Here is a 23,531-nt window from a genome sequence, read left to right as displayed (position 1 = left end):
TTCAGCACTAGAGAACATCACTGCACCGACTACATACAATTTACTACACACAATTCTTACACACATTACGAGCTATATGAAAATAATAGAGTGCATTTTTCTATGTATAAATATTGTATATGTACAATTTATTGCTGGATTTTACACACTATGTATAAGTAAATTAAAGCTCATTTTGTCTTTTATCATTGTAAACAGGAGATAAGCGATACGTAACAGAACTCGTTGCAAAACGAAAATGGCACGGAAGAATCATATTTGACAGAGAATACTAAAAAGGTACCTAGCAGTTGAGATATGAAATATTTTTAAATTTTTAACAATAATACGTCTTGCATTTATAATGTGAAGCTAAAGTTCTTAGACAGCTGATATCCTAAAGATACGAGGCTGTAGAGCGCTAGTTAGCTATCGTTAGCACGCGACTTGCCAAATAAGACTTGCGAGTGTGGAATGTTGCCGTTGGTCCTTCGAGCCCGGTCAGCTCAACCCTAATACTAATTCTATAACATTGTAAATTCAATAACAGTAAAATAAATACTAGTGCACTGTCCTTACTTCCATATTGTGGGAATGTTTTACCACGAAACAGATATTTGCACTCCTCACCGAGTACACAAAACGATACAATCACATTTTGCATAAAAAAATTATTTATCTATTATATTCGTTGTGTTATTTTGAAGCGGGTAGTGATGTCCTTAAATCTAATAAAATATATTTTTTATGGCAACCACGATTTATAACATGCAATTCAAAATTTGAGATTTTCTAAAATTCACTATACGTTCGTTCAATACTTTTTAAAATAATTACACTAAAAATAGGAATGAGAATTTAAATAATTTCAGTAAAATCTTCAATACATTACAATCATAATAAAAATATAATACTGTAGAAATAGGTGAAAAATACAAGTAGAATTTTGTAGGCAAGTTTTTGGAACATTAACATTGGCAATGTTTAAAGTTTCAAAACATACAGTGGACGTTACACTTCAAGACGCCATATTAAAAAAAGAAAAACATTCATGCGAAACACACAACGCAAATCCACCGTACATATTTCGAACTTTAACTAACATACCTTATCATATAGTTGTGCTTACAATGTAATTTTAGTATTTAGTAAATTTGATATAAAATGAGATTTAGGTACTCGTTGAGCGTAAACTAAGGTAGAAAAGCTAACGGCCTACTTGTAAGCTACTAGTGACGATATGACTTACAGTTGCACAGCCTATATCCTGAGTTGCACATTATATTTAAAAATTTCAAACTAATTACAAAGGTAAAAAAGTGGCGGCTTCGTCTATTTGTGTCTTAACACATGTGCGTACTATAGAATTCTACTTACATGTTAATAAGAAAAATATGCGCAACGCATTCCATTTTTGCGAACATAGGTATTTAAATATGAGAAATTATTTTATTCATATTCAAATATAAACGCAATAATAGAAAGTTTATTGCTCTATGTCCGTGTAAAAGTATTTTACTAGTGCATAATATTATTGTCTATGACAATTTTACAGTGTTTCTACGCGTTAGCAGATGTTGCCAACCCACTATAAGAATTATTTTTGTAGAACTTCAGTAAATATAATTTATTATTATCTAATTTTGTAAGTTGGCAACATTAAATGCAATCACGGAACATCGCTGAGAAGTGAGATCCCAGGATAACATGAACACTCTTTTTATAGAGTTTTATATAAGTAGATGGTATAATTTATATTCACGAGAAGTTACTAAATTCTCACACTTAGTTCAAAAACTTTCATACATCCCCACGGCTGCCTATACGTTAAAATTCAGTTTCGTACACATTTATTCTGTATCTGCTCAGATGTATTTTTTGAGTCTTTTCGAGGGGTCAGTTAGGAACTCCTTTGAGGCAAGTGTCTGTAAGATAGGCGAAACTCAGGTCGTTATGACGTGACGTTATTGACGTCACTGATTGTTTAAATGTGTGTGGACCCTATCGGCGCGCGTCGTACTGTTTGACGATCTCTGGTATGGCGTTGGGCTCGACGGGGACTCTCTCGTACAACTCCGCTAGGCTCTTCACGTAGCTCAGTTTGCGGAAGAATTTTGAACTAGAAATTAAGTAAGTGGGTTTTGAGTTGTATATTATTATGTATAGTTACAATATTGTCAGCAGTAAGACCGCCTTTTACTGCAGTTTATATCGTCACTATATTATAGTTAAATAAACTGGTAGCACAAAAATACTTAAAAGTATGCGTATTCGCGTTAATGTGTGATAGTAGAATACCATAGACTCACCTAACAAACGGCTTAGTGATGATGACGAATGACTTCAACCAGAACGTCGGGTGCACCAGGTACAGATGTTTCAGACTTTTCCTCAATCTGAAAATTCATTCATTCAATAAAATTGTTAATATTGTGTCTGAACTCACATTGTCACGTAGAAAATATGTTCAGTATGCGTAAATACTAGGTATAAGTTCGTTTGTTTAGTGTCAATGTGCGCACGTTTGACGTACTGGCGCGCATGACATGTATGGGCATTTTCAAGAAAACGTGTACGGGGTATAAAATTTCATTTTAATTTTTATGTCGGTTTTTTCTTTTTTTCTATAATTTTTTTTATAATGTAATAGGAAATATAGTTTATCATACATAAAAAAAACAAAAAAGAACGCAGAATTTAAGGCATTTTCCTGATAATATCAAAAATGACCGTAGAAAAAGTCACCCAATGGAGGTCACATAATGCTACCTTCTTGTTGTTTTAAATTGTTTAAAAATTTACCATCTTATTTAGCACTAATACATTTTTGGTATCAAATACTATACAAGTTTTGCAATGTGTAAACAATAACAATAATCAAAGAAAAGTGATTAATAACAGTAAAACTTGGTCACATATCTGAACAAAGAAATTGAAACACTTGCAATTCAACAACATTTCCGCGCTTGTCACTAGTTAGTTTGCCAGTAAAAACAAAAAGACGAACCTATCGATGAAGAACATATGTTGTTTTGCCAGATCGTGCCGAATACTTTCTAGTAGTAGAAGAATTTTTGCAAAAACGAGCGGGTCACAAAGCGGAATCTTCCGGAAGACTAAAATTTTCGTTTTAAATTCAAATTAATTTTTAAAAGAAATTAGATATAAAAATATACAATTGATACCTTCAACTGATACATTTGACTTTTGAGATTTTAAATTATATATAGAAATCACTTCCAATACTGGATATTTTTAAAAATCAATCATTATCTGATCTTAGTTGGGAAGGTATATTTGATGGTTTTCAATACTTTAAAACCTTCGTAAGTTTTTTATTTAGAAAGTAACAACAAGACGACAATTTATATATGTATTTAAACATACACTTTTTTCACTTAAATTAATATTTTCTGTTAAAAGTTATTTATCTCAACAAAATAAATTAACAAAGTCGAGGGACAAGGCAAAATCAGGGGGTACACATTTTTTTGAAAATGCCCGTATACATGCACTACTGTAAGCTTCCGAATACGGAAAATCAATAGATTAGAGCTGTTTGGACCATCACTACTGTACGCGTACACCCATATCTCGCTTTTGCCGATCATTTTTTTTCTTACTCCAGTGAAAGCAAAAAATGTCGATAAAGCACTCCCTAGACGGTAATTCAGCATGACATGCATCTAATACGTGACAGTTTTAATTGTTGCATTACATGCCGATCGCGAAACGATCATGCGTGCGTGTACATATTGCATGACGAAAAATTAAAGAACTTGTCAATCTATGTACAGCACGTAGTTTGCATGTCATTCACATCAATGCAATGCAATGAACGATAATTTGTGCATGGCAGCACGTAACGCATGTAATGCTGAATTGTCGTTTATTTTGTGCTTAAGTATACAATGCTACAATGCTACAATGTATGGTGTTCGCGACCGGAGTATAGTCGCGCGCGTTACCTGCGGTCGATGAGCTTGTAGCACTCGTGCAGCCAGGCGGCGCTGGGCAGGCGGCGGCGGCCGGCGCTGCCGTGCAGGTACACCAGCACGTACTCCTCCGTCACCAGCCGCTCCAGGCTCCAGATCACGTACCTGCAACGGTGACGACGCTAACGTGAGATCGCACTAGACGTAACTACGAAGCGACGCGACACGTTACGGCCAAATACTCTTTCTATGAAGTCGTATGAGGTAAGCCGCAGATGTCAATGTCAAACATCAGTATTACGTTGTTTGAAGTGTCGCGTCGCTCCGCTGCAGCGTAGGAGCCCGTCCACACGGGCACTGCGTCAGCGTTGCGGCGACGCAACACTGCCGTTTGACGTAGTATGTCATCGACCGGTATAGTTTGTGCGTTTTAAGATGATATGGGTGACAGTTCTCATATTCCTTGCTACGGATTTTTTTTTACAAGAAAACAAAAAAAATCGAAATGTAATAAATTACATTCCATCTACAAAAACAAATGTTTTCTATAATTGTAAATGAATAAAAATAAAAAATTGTTAACTTATTAATATAAAATTATATTATAACTGTGAAATAGGAGAATAAAATTATTGTTACGAAAAGATTTGAAAAATGTCAGATGCATGAAACGGAACCTATGTCAATAGAGATTGACACTGTTGAATCGAAGTCAAATCGATAAAAAAGGGCGGCCATCTTAAATCGCCGGCACCACTGAAATGCCAGTACGAAATCGATAATTTCGATTGCCATTCCTTTACGAAGTTTCGATATTTTTAAATTATCGATTAATTTTTGTCAGGTAACTTCCCTACTATTGTCAATTATAATATGTCACGCATATCATCTTATAACGCACAAACTATAATGCGTTAGTCAACATTGTGAAACATGTCGAAAGTGACAGTCGCGCCGTTTGTTTGAAGTCGTACTCCTTAGTTCTGTCTACACTGGTAACACCGTGTGTCGTGTGTCGGTACTTACAGGAAGAGGTTGTCCATGACGTAGCGGTAGTCGGGGCGGGCGGTGTCGGGCAGGTGGCAGGCGCTGAACACGATGAGCGCGGCGCCGCCCGCGTCGTACCCGCCGTGTGACACCACGCGCTTGAACTCCTCGATCACCTGCAAGTTATAACTTTAGAGTTTAGAGTATCTACGGCCGTACTCGTAGAGACATTTAATGATGATTAATATTCAATTTAATGAAGAGTTTGACAAGTAATGTATGGGGCTTAAGTGTGTAAACACACCATGCCGAAAATACGCAACCGAAGTTCGGCATGATTACGCCTGCAACGTATTTTAAATTACCGATGACACACCATGTCGAAATTACGTCGCGTAGCGCATTCGGCCTAGTGTGTTCAAAAACTGCATTTACAGTTAAGTAATTAAAATTCGTGTGAGTGAGGCAGTTAAAGGCTTAAGATATACTTTAAATTAAGAACCAAGACTAGTAAGGCTGGAATATTCGCGATGTAAACCCTTGCAGTGTTTTCCATACAAACATATGGATAGACGCTCAGTGTGCACGCAGTGCGCCGCAATAGTTTTGAATGTGTGCGCGCGCTACACACATTCTAAATCATTGCGGCGCGTTTTGCTGTTCTATATAAAGTACTAATACTAAGATGGCTTTTAGTAGTATGAATGTTAATGTGCCAATAATTGGGTTTTTTCTTGCATTATTATAAATTTTTGAAGAATCTATAATCTTAAAAGATAACTGTAATATTGCGTGCGGTGAAAAACACAGCGAGACGCAATATAAATAATAACTTCTTTATTCTTCTCGTGACTGCGTCAGAAAGCAGTTGGCGTATGGATGTGGAGTCTACCTTCATGTCGCATTTGGACTGTCTGCCGCCGTGCTTGACGGTGAGCCAGGCCCGCTCGTCCTGCAGCTCCTCCGCAGCCGAATACTCTGGGATCGGGTCGCTGCACTCGCTTAGCGTCATTGTTGACTTTGACCTAGTCGTAAAGAAGCATTATATTAATGTCTTATTATATTATATACTAACTAGATGTCCCGCGCGGCTTCGCCCGCGTAAATTAGAAATTTTACAGAATCCGTAGGTACATTTTCCCATAAAAAATATATCCCCCGTTTTTCCCACATTTTCCTGAGTTTCTTCTGTCGTATTAGTCTTAGAGTAATAATATAATATAACCTTCTCGATAAATGATGAGTCTTACTCGATAAATGATCTATCTAACACTGAAATAAGTTTTTAAATCGGACCTGTAGTTTCTGAGATTGACGCGTTCAAGCAAACATACTCTTCAGGTTTATAATATTAGGTAGATATAGATTTTTTTTAATTATCGCTTGACAAACTCGAGTCTCGATCTAAAAGACTATGAAATGGTATAATATGGTAGTGATGATGATGATGATGATGATGAAGAATGTAATTTGCATACTTTCTGTTCTTAAAACAACGCCGAAACTCCCAAACTTGTATCTATAAAGAATCAGGAATTCTCTCAGCACCTTCCGAACCACGGTATACCAGGTATATCTCGGTGCAAAATCTTACTTGTTGGTAGCATATGCTTAGAATACTTCTCACGAAACCGAAGTCACCATATGTTTCCCTATAAGTTTTGAGGAGTTCCCTCGATTACTTATGGATCCTTCATCAGATCACCACTTTTCTGAATATAATACCAAATTGGGATGATACCCTATATACCAAAAGAAACATTTTTAAAATCGGTTAACAAACGGCGGAGTAATCGTTGAATATAAGAAAACGAACATAACACCTCCCCCATTTTGAAAGTCGGTTAAAATTGTAGCCTATGTGTTATTTATTTAATATTTTAATCAGCACATGAATTGAATAACAAAATTTTTTTCAAATTAATCGTAGCACCATCTGTCAGGACAAACTAAAATTGAAATAGAATAATATTGAATGCGATGATAGCGCCGTCCGCCGGATCTAATGTAAAACATTCCAAAATCAACAACTCCTTATAAATAAGAAATTAATTGAAAAAACATTTTCCAGTAGACCAAACTGTAAATCTAAACCATTCTCGAATCTCCACGAACACACACAAAAAATTTCATCAAAATTGGTCCAGTCGTTTAGGAGGAGTTCAGTCACATACACACGCACACAAGAAATATATATATTAAGATATATAGATAGGTACAGGAAACATTTACCCTAGACTCTCCCTAGAGCCGTGTTCCCAACCTTTTTTTCATACGGGCCACAAACACGTGTTGGTCTTGGTGCCACGGGCCGCAACAAAAATTTTTAGGTTTAAAAAATAACGTTCTTTAAAATTAACGATTAAAGTGGAAAAAATTAAATTAAGAAATTTAAAAAAACCCCCGCCAAACTACTTTAAAAAGTAATGAAATAATATATTTTACTGACTTTAAGTTTAAATAATTCCTGTGTAAAGTGATATTTTAGTCCATAATTGTTGTCACGGTGTGTCGGGGGACCGCTAACAGTATCGTTTGCATTTTGTATCGCCATGTCACATTATCTCAATTAGGTTCGCTGTGAACTGACCCTTAAACTATAATGTTATGTGAAATCAAACATCTACATTAATAAATCCTGTGTACTTTACACAGGAATTATTTAAACTTAAAGTCAGTAAAATATATTATTTCATTACTTTTTAAAGTAGTTTGGCGGGGGTTTTTTTAAATTTCTTAATTTTATTTTGTTTCATGCTTTTTAAACTTGTGTTGGTTATAGTGCAGAATAATTCCTATCAACAGGATCATATTATATCCCAATGAATACCATCTACGAATGTCCTTTTGGATGAGTCCGTAAATATGAGTCCAAACATGAAACCTCCACTTTGGGTTCATATGGAGCTCGGCTCCTATAGAATCCAGGTGACGCTGCAGCAGCAGCATGCAAAAATTTATTGGTTATCTACGTCTTACTAGTTGCATGAGCCCAAACACGAAACCGTTGCTCTAAGTTGGTGAGGAGTTGGGTATCCTATTGATTACCAGGTGATGCTGCAGCACCAGGTCAACTTTCCAGTAATGTGTAAATATTCATAAATGTCACGAACTAGAATGCAATAAAGCCCACCAAACGACTGCAAGTTGCTAATCGGCCCTGCACGAACCAGATGAACCACCATTTATCAGCACGGAGCAGGCTGATGATGATGAACTATAGCTAAGAACACTCTCAATGAAGTCAGCTTTCAAACAAAAAAAACTAGATCAGAATCGATCTACCCGTTTGGATGCTACGATGCCACAGACAGACAGACAGACAGACAGACAGACAGACAGACAGACCGACAGACAGACACGTGAAACTTATAACACCCCCCTTAAACTTTTTAATCGGTACTTAACGCGACTTATTTAAGTAGTAATGCTACTACGAGTACATACTTTTTCTCAACGTTTCGGGCGTGTTGCAACGGCCGTGGTCACGAGGGGACTGCAGGAGCGCGACGTCTTCGTTTGCACCGGGCGGTCGGTTCTACGACTACCCTCGAGTTGTCCAATATTTGTGTTCCAATACACTGAAAGTCAGTAGGTTCACTGCGACACACAACACTAACTGTATCCGGGTTTACACTTATAGACAGAGGTGACACACGCGGTTTGCACTTATTGATCACTAGATTCCAGGCGGGCGACAATTTAAATCCGTTCTCACGATTGAAATTTTTGTACTTTTTAATTTCAATTGCTTCACGTATTACTCTCGTGTGGTAATGACGATCCGTAGAGAGGATTTTAGGGTCGTGTAGCTCCATCCAGTGATTAGTCCCCATATCAAGCAGATGTTCTGCTACCGCGGATTTATTTGTCTGGCGATTTTTCACTGCGGCTATGTGCTCTTTCACTCGCCAATAGTCCGTTTCGTTTGGCCAATGTACGAACTACCACAGCTACAATCTATTTTATAAACCCCAGGAATTTGGAAAGGTAAGGAATCCTTTGGTGACCGAAGTACTTGTGATATTTTACGTAACGGAGTATACACAGTCTTAATGGAGTATTTCCTCAGCTCTGTTCCAATTTTGTCCTGTAAAAATGCTGCTTGACGGTTCACCTCTGGATACCTCGTTTTCTCCTTCTGTCTTCTCAATCCCCTCGACACCTTATACCCGTTACGTCTAAGTACCTCCTGAACATGTGTTAGCTCCTTGGGCAAGATTCCAATACACTGAAAGTCAGTAGGTTCACTGCGACGAACCTACTGACTTTCAGTGTATTGGAACACAAATATTGGACAACTCGAGGGTCGTCGTAGAACCGACCGCCCGGTGCAAACGAAGACGTCGGGAGTTTTTGGAAGAATGTGAAAGAGTGATGTTGTGTTTTTATATTATTTTCCTAAAATTGTGTTATCTGGGTTTTTAATGTGTAATATTGGTAGGATATTAACCATTAAATATTCGTTATCGTGCACAAGTGTGGGAAAGTGATGTAATAACCAGAAACGTGCTCTTTTGTGTTCCCTCCAAAACTCCATCAAAAGTTTCAGTAAAGCGTCCTACCACTTTACTGAATCGACCGACTTGACTTCTTGACTGTATTGACTTTATACTTAGACTTTGACTAGACTTTAGACCTGACTGACCTGACGATATTATAGAAAAAATTGTATAAAGAATATAGTTTTCCCGCCATAATATTATACTCGACACTGGCCATGGTTATAGCCGAAGTGCCATTATATGAAAAAAAAAAAAAAACGAAGACGTCGCGCTCCTGCAGTCCCCTCGTGACCACGGCCGTTGCAACACGGCCGAAACGTCGAGAAAAAGTATGTACTCGTAGTAGCATTACTACTTAAATAAGTCGCGTTATGTCCCGATTAAAAAGTTTAATTACTTATAATGCAACGCGAAAGTTTAAAATGTTAACACCCCTCTTTTTGGTCGGGGGTTAAAAATTTCACGATTTTGCCGGTGGGCGTGAATTTCAAAAAGGTTTAACATCACGCGGGCCACAGTCCACAGATAAAGTCCCGGCGGGCCGCATGTGACGGATAGCTGCCCTAGAGCGTCGAGCATGACTTTCAGTATACAGCTGCGATAGCTGGATACTACGATGCAACGGACAAACAGACAGACAGACAAGTCAAACACCCCTCTTTTTTGTCGGGGGTTTAAAATAAGCACACATTTTATGATAGCTATTGTCATAAAATGCAGTGCTGCGTTGCCTTGCGAGTGCCTATAAGTCGGATTAACAGTTAACTGAAGTCGTAATACAATCTTATAAAACACAATGTAAAATATTATTTAGTTAACGAATTGGCTAGTTTTTTTCCATTGTGTGACTCACGATTAAACTAAAATTAAATGCAATACACAACAAAGAGCATTTAATTGTTATCTAAAACACCATACCGTGTTAGTACGTGAGATATGCGTTAAACGGATTTGTTATCGAGCTCTGCGCTTATATCAGCCAAACAAATATAATATGATCTATACTAATCTATACTAATATTATAAAGCGGAAGTTTGTTTGTTTGTTTGTTTGTTTGAACGCGCTAATCTCAGGAACTACTGGTCCGATTTGAAAAATTCTTTCAGTGTTAGATAGTCCATTTATCGAGGAAGGCTATAGGGTATATTTTATTACGCTAAGACTAATAGGAGCTAAGAAATATAGTAAAATGTGGAAAAAACGGGGGACATCCTATGAAAGGGCTTATTTGAACGCGCTAATCTCAGGAACTACTGGTCCGATTTGAAAAATTCTTTCAGTGTCAGATAGTCCATTTATCGAGGAAGGCTATAGGCTATATTTTATTACGCTAAGACTAATAGGAACGAAGAAATATAGTAAAATGTGGAAAAACGGGGGACATCCTATGAAAGGGCTTATTTGAACGCGCTTATCTCAGGAACTACTGGTCCGATTTGAAAAATTATTTCAGTATTAGATAGCCCATTTATCGAGGAAGGCTATAGGCTATATCAAATCATATATCGCTATGACTAATAGGAGCTAAGAAATAGACGAAAATGTGGAAAAGACCGGAAAACTTATTTGAAAACTACTAGAGCATTTTTTTTGTTAAGCAATATTATCTTTATACTTACAAATAAAGGTGTTGTTGATTATAGGTATTTAATTGTGAACAAATAGTATTTGACATATTATGTAATTTAATTTCAATTAACATCTTACAAGATAATATTATAATTTTAAAATAACTCCGAAACAAAATTCACACGCGCGTGTCGCATGAAGCGCAAGAGACGCGGGCGTCCGGGCGAGGCTGGGCGCCGGGCGGTACATTAGGGTTGTTGAAGAAGTGATTATGAGGAAGAGGAGGAGGAAGAGGAATTGTCACGCGCAAATTTAGAGGATGCGGATGAGGAAGAGGATATTTTTTTGAGGAAGAGTATGCGGATGAGGAAGAGGAAGTACGTCCATATAGTACAGCGTTTCCCAATGTGGGCGATTACGCCTCCTTGTGGGCGCTGAAGGTCTAAAGGGGGGCAGTGTGGGACTCAGAAAAAATGGCGGCATTTAGTAGAGGCTGGGGGGGCTAATATTAGCGACAAATTTGTGGCAAAAGCCCCTTAATTTAAATTAGGAAAAGAAAGTAGGTGAAACAATGGGGGCACTTAAACATATTTTGTTCTCAAAGTGGGCAGTGGACAAAAAAAGTCTGGGAACCCCTGATATGTTCATCTTATATTGGCAACTAAATAAAATCGCAAAATGGCTCCCATTAACATGTAATACAACAATAATTAGTGTTAATTATAAGTATTAAAATCAGCGCAAAATCGGACACTCGTGACTATGGCATGTAACACAGAACTAAGAATATATCTAAAAATAATCATGAAAGAGTGTAATAAGGAAAAATAACGCGAATAATTGTCCCTTATTATGTAAGGGGGAACAAGAATAAAATAAAAAAAAAAATAAAAAAAAAATCAAATTTCTTCGCAATAACGTAATCGTTGCAATAGTTTTGACTGGTCCAGCAGTTGGCCAAACAGTGCTTATTCCCCGGATCCCAATGATTCCTAATGATTTACCTTTTAATTTTAAAAGAATTCAATTTCCAATTAAACTGTCTTTCGCCGTTACAATTAATAAATCACAGGGGCAAACATTTAAACACGTAGGTATCGATTTACGTCAAGACTGCTTTTCACACGGCCAACTATATGTCGCGTTGTCAAGATCGGGTTGCGGAGAAAATCAATATGTACTTCTGCCGCAGGAAAATAAAACTAAAAATATAATTTACGCAGAAGTACTTTAAATACTTATCTTAATTAACTTTTAAAAACTTAAAAACGAAATATACGTAGACGAAGTCGTGGGTATCAGCTATAAATTATAAACCTGAGGAAGTTGTTTGTCAAAATAAATATGATGCCCAACATAAGTATTCCACGCGAACGAAGTCGCGGGCACAACTAGTATTATAATAATAGTATTAAAGCGGAAAAGTTTGTTTGCTTGTTTGAACGCGTTAATCGCAGGAACTACTGGCCCGATTTACAAAATTCTTTCAGTGTTAGATAGCCCATTTATCGAGGAAGGCTATAGGCTATATTTAATCACGCTAAGACTAATAGGAGTGAAGAAATATAGGAAAATGTGGAAAAAACGGGGAAATTTTTTTTGAAAGGGCTTATTTGAACGCGGTAATCTCAGAAACTACTGGTCCGATTTGAAAAATTCTTTCAGTGTTAGATGACTATTATTATTATTAGATATTTATACATTGGCTTGTTAGGCTTATACGTGGGAGAGCCATGCTTCTGCACGAATGGGCCGGCTCGACCGGAGAAATACCACGTTCTCACAGAAAACCGGCGTGAAACAGCGCTTGCACTGTGTTTCGCCGAGTGAGTGAGTTTACCGGAGGCCCAATCCCCTATCCTATTCCCTTCCCTACTCTCCCCTTTTCCCTTCCCTTCCCTACCCTCCCTATTACCCTATTCCCTCTTAAAGGCCGGCAACGCACTTGCAGCTCTTCTGATGCTGTGAGTGTCCATGGGCGACGGAACTTGCTTTCCATCAGGTGACCCGTTTGCTCGTTTGCCCCCTTATTTCATAATAAAAAAATAAAAAAATAAAAAAAACGGGGGAAATTATTTGAAAGGGCTCACGAACTACTGGAGCTATTTTTCTGTTTTTGGCACATATAAGAAGTAGACCACAGTCTGTGAAATATTATCAAATTTACGCGGGCGAAGCCGCGCGGAACGTCTAGTTATTATATAATGGACATAATACAAGTGACTAACACTTATTATTATTATTGTTATTATATCGTAAAACAGAAACGACTATGTTATTTCTGTGGTTTTCAAACACTTAAACTTAATTTAACGTTTTACGCCGCTGTTAGTCATTGGACTTTTTCATTTACGATAAAATACTGTACATTTTTTTCTGTAATGAAACCTAGTGTCAGTCCTTTCCCCGGAAACAAATTGTGCCTACTCAAATCCCAAAAAAAAAATGTTGCTGTTTTAGCGCTGTTACTTTTACAATTAGCTCTATTTATTATAAGTGTCACATACTCGCCCTAAAATATTATCACTATGTTGTGCCACACCTTGCATTTGTCTACACTGTAAGTACATGTTTCAATCCAGTCCAAGATTTAGCTCTCGCTCTTTAGCTATATCTGTAAATAGCTCTTATCGTAGCAGGTGTCACAAACCTTTTAGTTTTATCGCATGTTTTAATCTAGTTCAATATTTGGCACCCCCTAGTATGTTAACGTAAATCAGCACTTATGTCGTGTTATAGCAGGCAGCCCTGGTTTTATAAAAAACCCGTACAGGTTGCGGCCTAAGGACGGCAGCGTCCAAGGGGTGGCGGATTTCGTACATAGGGCGGCGGAAAAAAGTGGCCTATGGCTATACTCATAAAAAATAAAAATCCGCCACTGACATTTTTTTTCCGGGCTTTGGCCAGGATCGACAGCGATATTCAACCACAAAAACCTTTTGATATGATCTCAAGGGAGCCCGAGGGAAATGCTAAAGCTTCTTGCGAGTCTTGGGATCCGCAACAAAATTAATCAGAAGAAAATAGGAGTAGGAAGAATTGTTGAAGATCCGGCACTGATAACAGGTACTGGTACCTTTTAGTGTCGTCGTCGCTGTGCGGGTCCGTAGAGGGGGCTGGGGGCGCGGGGGGCGGCGGCTCGTCCTCCGACTCCATGGAGCACCCGCTGACGCTGTCCAGGCTGCAGCTGTCCTCTTCTTGCGGCTGGAAATTGTTCAGGGGGTTTTAATAAATAAATATTATAAAAAAGAATGTTTGTGTTATTTTAAGGTAAAAGTCATTAATTAACTTTTTGAAAATCGAATCTACGAGGATGTCCACCATTGGTTAGGATGTTTTAAAATATTTTAGCTCCAACTCGATAATAAGTTGGTGTGACAAAATTTGTGTGAAAATTGGACATCAATTAGTTAGCTTGTGAGCTATAATTGTGATGTTGTTACATATTTTGTTATATAAAACATATAAATATAAAGTAATATAATTATTAATTATATTATAAAAAAAGAGAAATCTAAAAGGAAAAAACATACATGTTGTATTCAGGCATGTTTCATGAATCATGGCCAACCATGATACCAAAAATATTTTGCGTTTATTACAAGACACTTAATATTATATTATGCTAAGTACTCACATACGGTTTTGCTCGATAGTTTTACTCCAAATCGAGGAATAACCACCGTGTGGACCGCAAAACTGACAGCTCGAAGGCTCGCTTCGAGCCGGCTCGATGGAATTAAATATGTCAAATATGTCATTTCCTTCGATTCGGAGTAAAACTATTGAGCAAAACCGTATGTGAGTACTTAGCATTATAAGGACATAATGATATGTATCACTGATAAAATGTAATATAATAACTTGGACGAAATTTTTAAACGCGGATGGCTTCTAAGGTAGGTAGTAAGTACATAACATAATCATTAGTCAAATAATTATATTATTATGTTTGTTGGATGATTTCTTTATAAGGCACGGTCGAAGTGCACGTAGAATTTCGTACATTCACTACTACTACCTAATGTGCAATATACATATTGGTGCGTGAGTGAAAGAGACAAGTAGAATTGAGTCCATGTATAGTGCGTTCTTCGATCACTAATATACAAGATACACAGTCCCATACAAAACCTCTCGAAAATCTGTCGCCGAGTAAGTGTTTAAAAAAGTATACATTTATCTAAAATCAACCTTAATAATAGTTATTAAAGATCTTTTTATAAAACAATGTACAATGTGTGTTTATAAAGCAATAAATTATTACGAACGACGCACGCTTCAAACTAAATTCAACCATCCGCATATATGTCTTAAAGTTTAAATTAAGTATTACAATTCCAAAAAAGCACTTCAATAATTTTACGCGGAGAGCGGAGCGGAGTCGAACTGTTCAACATTTTTTTGTTGATTGTAATAATTTTAATAGTCAATTTTTTTAATTTTTCCAAAGTTTAATGTATAAAGTGTGGAGTAATTATTTTTACTTGTAATATTATGTTGTTCTAATATGTTTAATCTTATAGTTAACTAAAATATACGTGTATACATTGAATATAAATGCTTAGAACATACAACGCTCGCTAAAGTCGGCTTGAAAAATTGTTCGCAACTTTACCGTGCTATAACTGATATCCAATCTCCACATCTAACTGGATCTCGAGGAAACCTAAAAAAATATATTCCTCAATAAAATAAATAATAATTAATAGCGACTCCACCAAATGGAACAGAAACACAGTGTATAACCCGAACATTTCAAGTGGGCATGATAAACTACGATAAGTACCTTTAGTATGAGTATTCGCAATTGAGATGGTTTATACCTCGTGTTGATTTATTTACAACTTCATTTTAAAACTGTTTTTTGTTGATTTCTTAACGAAATACCAATATTTATAATACAATTGTATGAAATATATTAGGATAAAATTAATACTTACCGGAAATATGAAATTCCATCCATTTTTTGCGTTTTAAACGTATGATTTTTACAATATTTGAACGAGCACTGGGACATGTTTCCCAGCGGAGCGTTCGAGCACTACTAAATCGAAAGTCCACCAGAATGTTGCGTTTGGTGCTCTTTTAGTGAGGTCGTTTTTTGCCGCGGACTGTGTATCTTGTATATTAGTGATCGAAGAGTGCGTTTCATCAAATAGTTCCTTTGCCGTCATGTTGGCACTAGTGCAAATTAGTGTTGCCTCATTATCTTTACTGTGCTACCTTAAATTAGGGGAGATAATAATATGTTATCACAAAATACTTTTATTCCCTAATTTTTTATAATTCTAACTTTCGCCCGCGGCTTATTCTGCGTTAACGTCTATCCCTCGGGGACCGTTCTTTTTCCCGGGATGAATGGTACCCTATGTCCTTCTCCATACCCCAGACAACGTGTACGTATGAAAGTTTGATCCGCTTAGTACTTTATGCGTGAAGGCGTAACAAACAAACAAAGTCACTTTCGTATTTACTAGCTAAAAGCCGAGCTTTGTGAGGGCTCGCGTCATTACACCTTGACTGACTGATGATAACACATTTACATGACGTAAGTAAAAATTACTATGTTAAAGCACAAATCATTAGGCGTGATAGTTTTTCCGTAAAGTGTACCACAAAATGTACAGGTTGTGGGATATACTAGGGCTCGCTTCGCTCGCCCTGATAATAATAATATAAGTACTATCTTTTACCCGCGACTTCGTTCGCATGACGCATGTATGTAGTTTTCGTCACTAGAAGTAAGTTTAATCAAATAGTTCCTTTGCCATCATGTTGGCATTCCTGTCTGTTAATAACGTAAACACGGTAGACACGCTCTGCGAGTATTCATAAGTTTTACTGTATTTCAGGGTTGATGCTGGTAACCCTATTTACTAAGCTGAAATGGCGGCAACCTGAGTTATTCACATTTATTGGGTCCCCGTTACGTTTTTTACGTTCACAAAACACTTTCACTCTTAACACCATCATTCTTTCACCACTCTTTAATGTTTTCGGCATGATTTTCTCACGAAATCACAGTAAAACTTATGAATACTCGCAGAGCATGTCTGCCATGTTTACGTTATTGACAGACAGTAATGCCAACATTACGGCAAAGGAACTATTCGATGAAACGCACTCTAACAATATCTCTTTTCTATTTGCCCAGTACCCGCACTTTATACGGATAATCTATAAAATCTAAGTACATATCGCGTTTTAAAAGTAGGTTCGATGTTTATGTGAAACAAATTGTATTGAATCCGCCCGCGAATCGCAGTTGATACGAAAGTGATCTTTATGTCGTTAACATTAAGGTCTTGTCAGGGGTAAAATAACTTCGAATGGAGTGTAACAATAGAAGTTTACACAACGTGTTACAGTTTTTGCTCGTGGGAATTGAAGTCATTTTCTGTGCCACAAGGAAACTTTTAGCACAAGGAAATAATATATATTGTAATGAAACTCCAAATGAATTAAAGAACGTCATTACTTATTATTTATTAATTTAAGCCAATCAATTTGGACTTATTCATTAACCATTATACTTTGTAAACCACATTGAAAACACTTTCATACTTTTAACGAAATTCGAGTGCTTATTGTAAGCATTGTGTTGAGAGATTCGTGGCTTCAAATCAATTCATTTTTAAGGGGTATTTTATTATCGCACCAATCTATTTGTTAAAAGCTACTAGAATATGCTTGCATGAAATCTAAAGACCTGTTGTAACTTGTACTATATAATATAATATATATGTACTGCGTAATAGTGAGGGTAGTCGTAATATTGTATCTTATATTACGACTACCCTCACTATTTCATTATACGATACCATAGGAATCGGAGGCTGAGGAGAGGGTGGGGACTGGGGAGCCTACTAATAGACACCTTGCACAGCCCCCTAATTATATAATAATTAACTCTGATAAACATGAACTTCATTGCTTAAGGTCACAATTTGAAGTTTGAATGTTCAAAAACACAATTTAAAAAGTTTGTTGTCAATATTTTGACGTTTATACTTTTAAAAAAGTTCAAACGTTAATAAGCAATGAAGTTCATGTTCATCAGAGTTACTTATTATGTAATTAGGGGGATGTGCAAGGTGTCTATTAGTAGGCTCCCCACCCTCTCCTCAGCCTCCGATTCTGAGGCTTATTAAAGCGGACAGGGTTAAGACACTCACCACCTGAACTTTTCTCCGTGGCGGCGGGGGCTTGTGTCCAGTGGGTCTGAGGGCGACGGAGCCCGTGTACGGGTCCAGCAGCGCCTGATACGCCGACTTGTCCTCCGCCGTCGACGACGACACCACGTCAGGGGAATCTAAATCCTTATGTCAATAAAATAGAAATGAATATGCTGTAAACGGAAAAATATGCAAGACACTTTGACTCTGTGGCAGTGTGAGCCATATAGTTTATTTTATTATGTAGTCTGTATACACCGAGTATACAGACTACACAATGTTTTATCCTTCCTTTTCCTACAGGGTTAGACAAGGAGAAAACATTGTATAGGTAACTATAATATTCTCTGTTTACTGTTAAGAGATATTTCAAAATTTAGTTCTATCTACCTTTCCATGTTTTGTTCTGGGTTAATATGGTATACCAGTTACCACAGGAAAACAATTTTTTTTTAAGATTAAAATGTCAGTAACCAAACAAAACTTGAAAATCCATCAGTCCTTCTTGCTTAGAATAGTCACAAACATACAAATTTTGTATTTCAAGTAGTAAACCAATGTCAGATCATTGGTCTAAAAACACTGAATTTAATTTAAGTGATAGTATCTGCACAAGTGCTTTACTTACATTATGTGCAGTTATATTACTAGACATTTCTATTGGCAAATCGAAATTCGGCATAGCTCGAAGTTGGGACGGAGAATCACACCAATCTGCGACCTAAAAGTTTAATTATTGTGAATTATAGGATATTTCAGTTGTTTAATAAACAAACTAGTATGAGCAATGTCATCAAACATCAAATACATTCAATCTATTTATGGTGCTCCCAAAGTGATAATGCGCATAGAAATTTTCGTAATTTTTCGGCAACGGTCGTATTTCCCGAGCGTCGGAAGACGTCGCTGCAAGCGCTGTTTTAAACTTAACTTTAAGAAAAACAGCGCCTTGCAGCGACGTAGAGGCGCCTGACTTTGCTTGGACGTTACCATGGTAACACCGCGATAGCTTCCCGGTGAGTTATAGGCTATAGCACTTATTGCGGACCAGCGACAGTGGACAGCCTGCCAGCCATTTACTTATATATCCTTTGAATGAGGTGCAAAATGCAAGTGCATTGTTTGGGGCTGTTACGTTTCATAGATTCGGGTGTTTCCGTGATTACGACATTAGCGAAGATTTCCATGCGCATTATTAATTTGGGAGTACTGTAAGAAAGCATTATTGTGTTCAAACAATATTTTACTCACCCCTGAATGAAACTCCTCAGGTTCTGATATATTTAATGCAGGCTTAGGAGTACTTTGACTAGAAATCTTTTTCTCCAGGTACTTCTTCATGGCACTACTAGAGTTATCCTCGAAAATGCTGAGATTCTTCTGTGGAGTAACATCTTTTGGATTATCTAAATATCTCGCGGATATTTTCCGCCTTTCCCTTTGGTCTACCCTCGCGACGTCGGGTGGGGTGGTCAGGGTGTTCAGAGATTCGGTGAGTATGTTGCTGTCCGCAGTTACAAAGTTTTCCGAATAATATAGATTATTTTTCGACGTGTTCCTTTGCGGGGTGTAAAATTCGTAGCCGTTAGTATTGGCCTTCTCGTCCTCTATGCTGGACAGACTTAAATCTTTCTCCTCGTCGAGTTTTTGAGATTTCTTTGGTATGAGATCAGGGAAATTCTCGTCGGGACTGTTGAGAATCATCAGGGGGTGACTGGTGGTCGAAGTCAGAGTGGAGCTCAGCTTGGGCGGACTGATACCGAGGTTTCTGGGTCTGTTGTCTGGCGAATCGACGGTTAGTTTGGACATCTTTGTTATAAGGCTATCGTTCAATTCCATTTTATTAGACGCATTGCCCACGGGTTCAGAAAGGCGAAGGACATTGGGATTCTGGACTTGCAGCTCCTCTCCTCTGTCCTCAAACTCCGATTGTGTGGAATTAGGAGTGTCTTGGTTTGTCTGAAATGATTCGGAGCTTGTGTCCATCTTGTCATCTGAGGAAGGTGAGCTGAGAATATCTTCTTCACTTGATAGTAGTGACCTGCTGCTGAAAAAAGAATTTTGTTTTAAATATGCAATTAAATTATTGGACTGCCCCTACGAATAATAAAAACTAATTAAGAGTAACTGTGTCAAAAATATGTTCCACTAGTCTACGAATGAGACCCGAATACATGTATAGGTACTTTATGCATGTATTCGGGTCTCAATTTTGTGTATTAATACAAGTGACAATTATTGTCAATAGTTTTATTTCGTATGAGTGTTAGTGTCTCGTTGCTGTTGTCATATTTTAGTGTGCAAAAAGGAACCAAATTCAAAACAGTTGAAGTATGGGAGTTACATTTCCTTAGTTTTTATTATTTGTAGGACTTCCCATTATAAAATTATACACAAATTTTAAATAGTTGCTTAGCAAATTGATTCAAAAATTTAAAAAATCTGAATATTGTTTATTATAATATTTTATGTATATATATTTATTTTCATTTCATTGCCTAATTAATAATTATTAAGCTGAGTCACATTGAAATAAAGTTATTTTTAAATTGTAAAAATCTCAATTTAAATAAATATTTTTATGTAACTTCTTATTTACTCAATAAAAGCCAAACTAGCAAAACTTGAAGGAATAAGTAATAAGACCATGACTTTTAACAAACTGCATGTTGCATAAAGGTCACACACAGGTATTATAGTTTGCATGATGTAATCACAATATTTGCTACAAATTAATACTTGCTTTTTATGATAACGGATGGACATTATGGAAACCAGTTTTGTACACATTATAGGAAATATAACTACTACAAATAATACATTCTAAGTGCTGAACATAAATTATACTAACCATTTCTTGATAATTAATTTTAAAAAATGTGTACAGGGTGTCAAGCTGTCCCTACCAAGTCAAATATAATTAACCTCAAACTTAACTTTGATGAGCCTTTTTGGGTTATATTTAATAAACATACACTCATAATACTATGTCACTCATATACAAATAATATGAGTAAGTATATAAGTTGTATGAAGTTTCATATGCAAAGTGGTGAGGCTACCATTTGAAATAATTATATATTATGTAATTTATAGTAATTTTCTCATTATGTGTGTTCTTCTTTATTTTCTTTCCTAACAATAATTATCTTCCTCATAGTTCATACCGTACATCAAATAATTTTCTAAAAGGAATTTCACAAAATCTGCACCGCAGTGTTCTGGTGCGCCGTAGAAAGTAAATAAGGTCACCATGAATAAATCCTGTTCCTTATTATTTTTACTGTATCTTTTTCAAATACCTAGCTAGGATAGAGCGCTGTTGCATAATACAAAATTTGTTAATGCACCGTGGGCTGAAAAAGATTGAGATCCCCTGTTCTAAACAAAGAATTAGCAAAATCTGTTTAGCTGTTCTTGAGATAAGCCCTTACCAAAACATTTAGCAATTCATTTTTATATTATACATTTTACAGAGTAACATGCCGTTTTTGAGAGTTTTGTTGGATGTTATTAGAACATAATATTCTTGAAACAATACATTTCTTATTAAGTATATGACTCTATTCATACAATTAAGGCAACAACTTAAATAGCTCAAAGATAAAAGACCACAGCGTTGATATAAGGGAAGACAAAAGAACATATTATTCAATAATATATAATTATTCTGAGGGTAAAACTGAAATTGTCCAATGGCAAAATTATATTCAGAAACATTCTATATACTTAGTATTTACTAAGGCTTTTGTGAACATAATAATGGGATTTTATTTAAATGAAATTTAATAATATTAATCTACTAATGTGAACTATAAATCTATCAATTTTTTATGGATAGTTTAAAAACTTACTTCATTTGTTTTCTTTAGCGTTATTCGAGTAATTTTCTGTACACTGACCACAATATTTTAAAACTTGCACTTAAACTACTATTATTACAATGAACTTTTACATATAATATTCCTTTAGAAATATTTATAAAATAAAAATAAACAGGATTTCGATTTTATGGAATGGCATAGGAGTCAGGAGATTGACAGATATTTTTTTTTCATTTAGTTCAAGTGACAACTGACAACTGTCTGAAGCAATGATGGAAAACAGATGGAAGCGACATAACTACAAAAAAGTGTGGCCGGCGCCATATTGCCAAGAACTAAACATGGCGGTCTATAGTGATGGGACACTCGGTTGATATTTGTCGAGGATATCGATAAGTAAGATGTTATAAGTGAGCTATTAAGATCAAAATCTTTTAAATAAATGATCAGATTCTTCACCTTATATTTTTTAAATTCGATAAAAAAAGTACATCACTAAATGTCAAATCTACTAATTTCTATGTTGATTAAATATCGAAAATCAAGCCATGTTATATTTTATTCTATTACAAATCTTTTTTATTGTCTAATTATTAACTAAATTAGCACATACGAAGTCAAGCCATTGGTAAAATAACAAAAATTTTAGTAAAAATATAAACGTACCGATCTAAAGACAAACTTTTTTAAATTTCTTCACTTTTTTGACGGACTATAAATTAATTTAAAAAAAAGCAAATTGGTCGAAAAATTTGACCGATATATCGATATTTTTTTCGCGATATATCGATATTTTTTTCGCGATATATCGAGACCGATATTGATATTTTTTCAAATTTCGATTTATCGATATATCAATATTTTCTTTCAATTTCGACATCCCTATAATACGACACTTTGACAGTTTATGTACCTCGGAGAACCGGAACATAAAATGGCGGACACAGTATTTTGATTATACTGGGTTGCACTTGCACCAGAGGCGTGGTTAAAGTTAAAGTTATGGTCAAAATAATTATGATATATTAATTAAGGCTAACTTTAACTTTAACAAAGAAAAAAATACACCACAAAAGCGTGATTACTTTTAGAAAATTTTCCCACCTGTCATGACTTTCTTGACGGACTATATAGCAGGGCTTCATAACGTTATCGAATACCCGAAAAAATATCGTTACGTACCGGTATTTTCATAATGGTAGCCAGATAACGGTATTTTTTTATCGATATCTAGTAACATAACCAAAAATATCGTTATGAAAATACCGGTAAATATAACGATATTTTCTGGTATCAAGTATGCGGTATGCGTCGTGCACCAAATCTCACTCGCAGCCCAACTTCCGACTTCCGAGCACCAGTTTTTATATACGTGGGAGACCCATGCTTCGGCACGATGGGGCGGCTCGACCGGAGAAATACGACGTTCTCATAGAAAACCGGCGTGAAACAGCGCTTGCGCTGTGTTTCGCCGAGTAAGTGAATTTACCGGAGGCATAATTCCCCCCCTATTCCCTTCCCTTCTCTTCCCTACCCTCCCCTATTACCCTATT

At 36.4% G+C, this 23,531-nt stretch overlaps 1 protein-coding gene across 3 annotated transcripts in view; it reads right to left on the bottom strand.

Annotated features, from left to right (window-relative positions):
* The window catches only part of LOC121736678 (protein prune homolog 2), a 32,861-nt gene extending 10,691 nt beyond the window's left edge, over positions 1-22,170 (bottom strand). Inside the window, exons 1-10 of one of the 3 annotated variants that reach the window (XM_042128044.1) lie at positions 22,009-22,170; positions 19,406-20,201; positions 18,783-18,875; positions 18,155-18,298; positions 14,053-14,180; positions 5,794-5,926; positions 4,941-5,077; positions 3,948-4,079; positions 2,289-2,375; positions 1,973-2,098 (exon numbers count right to left, since the gene is read on the bottom strand). In XM_042128044.1, the coding sequence (XP_041983978.1) occupies positions 1,981-2,098; positions 2,289-2,375; positions 3,948-4,079; positions 4,941-5,077; positions 5,794-5,926; positions 14,053-14,180; positions 18,155-18,298; positions 18,783-18,875; positions 19,406-20,201; positions 22,009-22,013 (1,773 nt within the window). In that variant the 5' untranslated portion in view covers positions 22,014-22,170 and the 3' untranslated portion in view covers positions 1,973-1,980. Of the gene's footprint in view, positions 1-858; positions 2,099-2,288; positions 2,376-3,947; positions 4,080-4,940; positions 5,078-5,793; positions 5,927-14,052; positions 14,181-18,154; positions 18,299-18,782; positions 18,876-19,405; positions 20,202-22,008 lie in introns of those variants that run through there. The other 2 variants (XM_042128034.1, XM_042128052.1) reach the window with 2 other exon arrangements.
* Between the last annotated feature and the right edge of the window lie 1,361 nt (positions 22,171-23,531).

Source organism: Aricia agestis, chromosome 2 (assembly GCF_905147365.1).
Source record: "Aricia agestis chromosome 2, ilAriAges1.1, whole genome shotgun sequence".
Lineage (NCBI taxonomy): Eukaryota > Metazoa > Arthropoda > Insecta > Lepidoptera > Lycaenidae > Aricia > Aricia agestis.
Note: the sequence above shows the minus strand (reverse complement) of the source record. Positions and strands in the feature narration are given on the sequence as shown.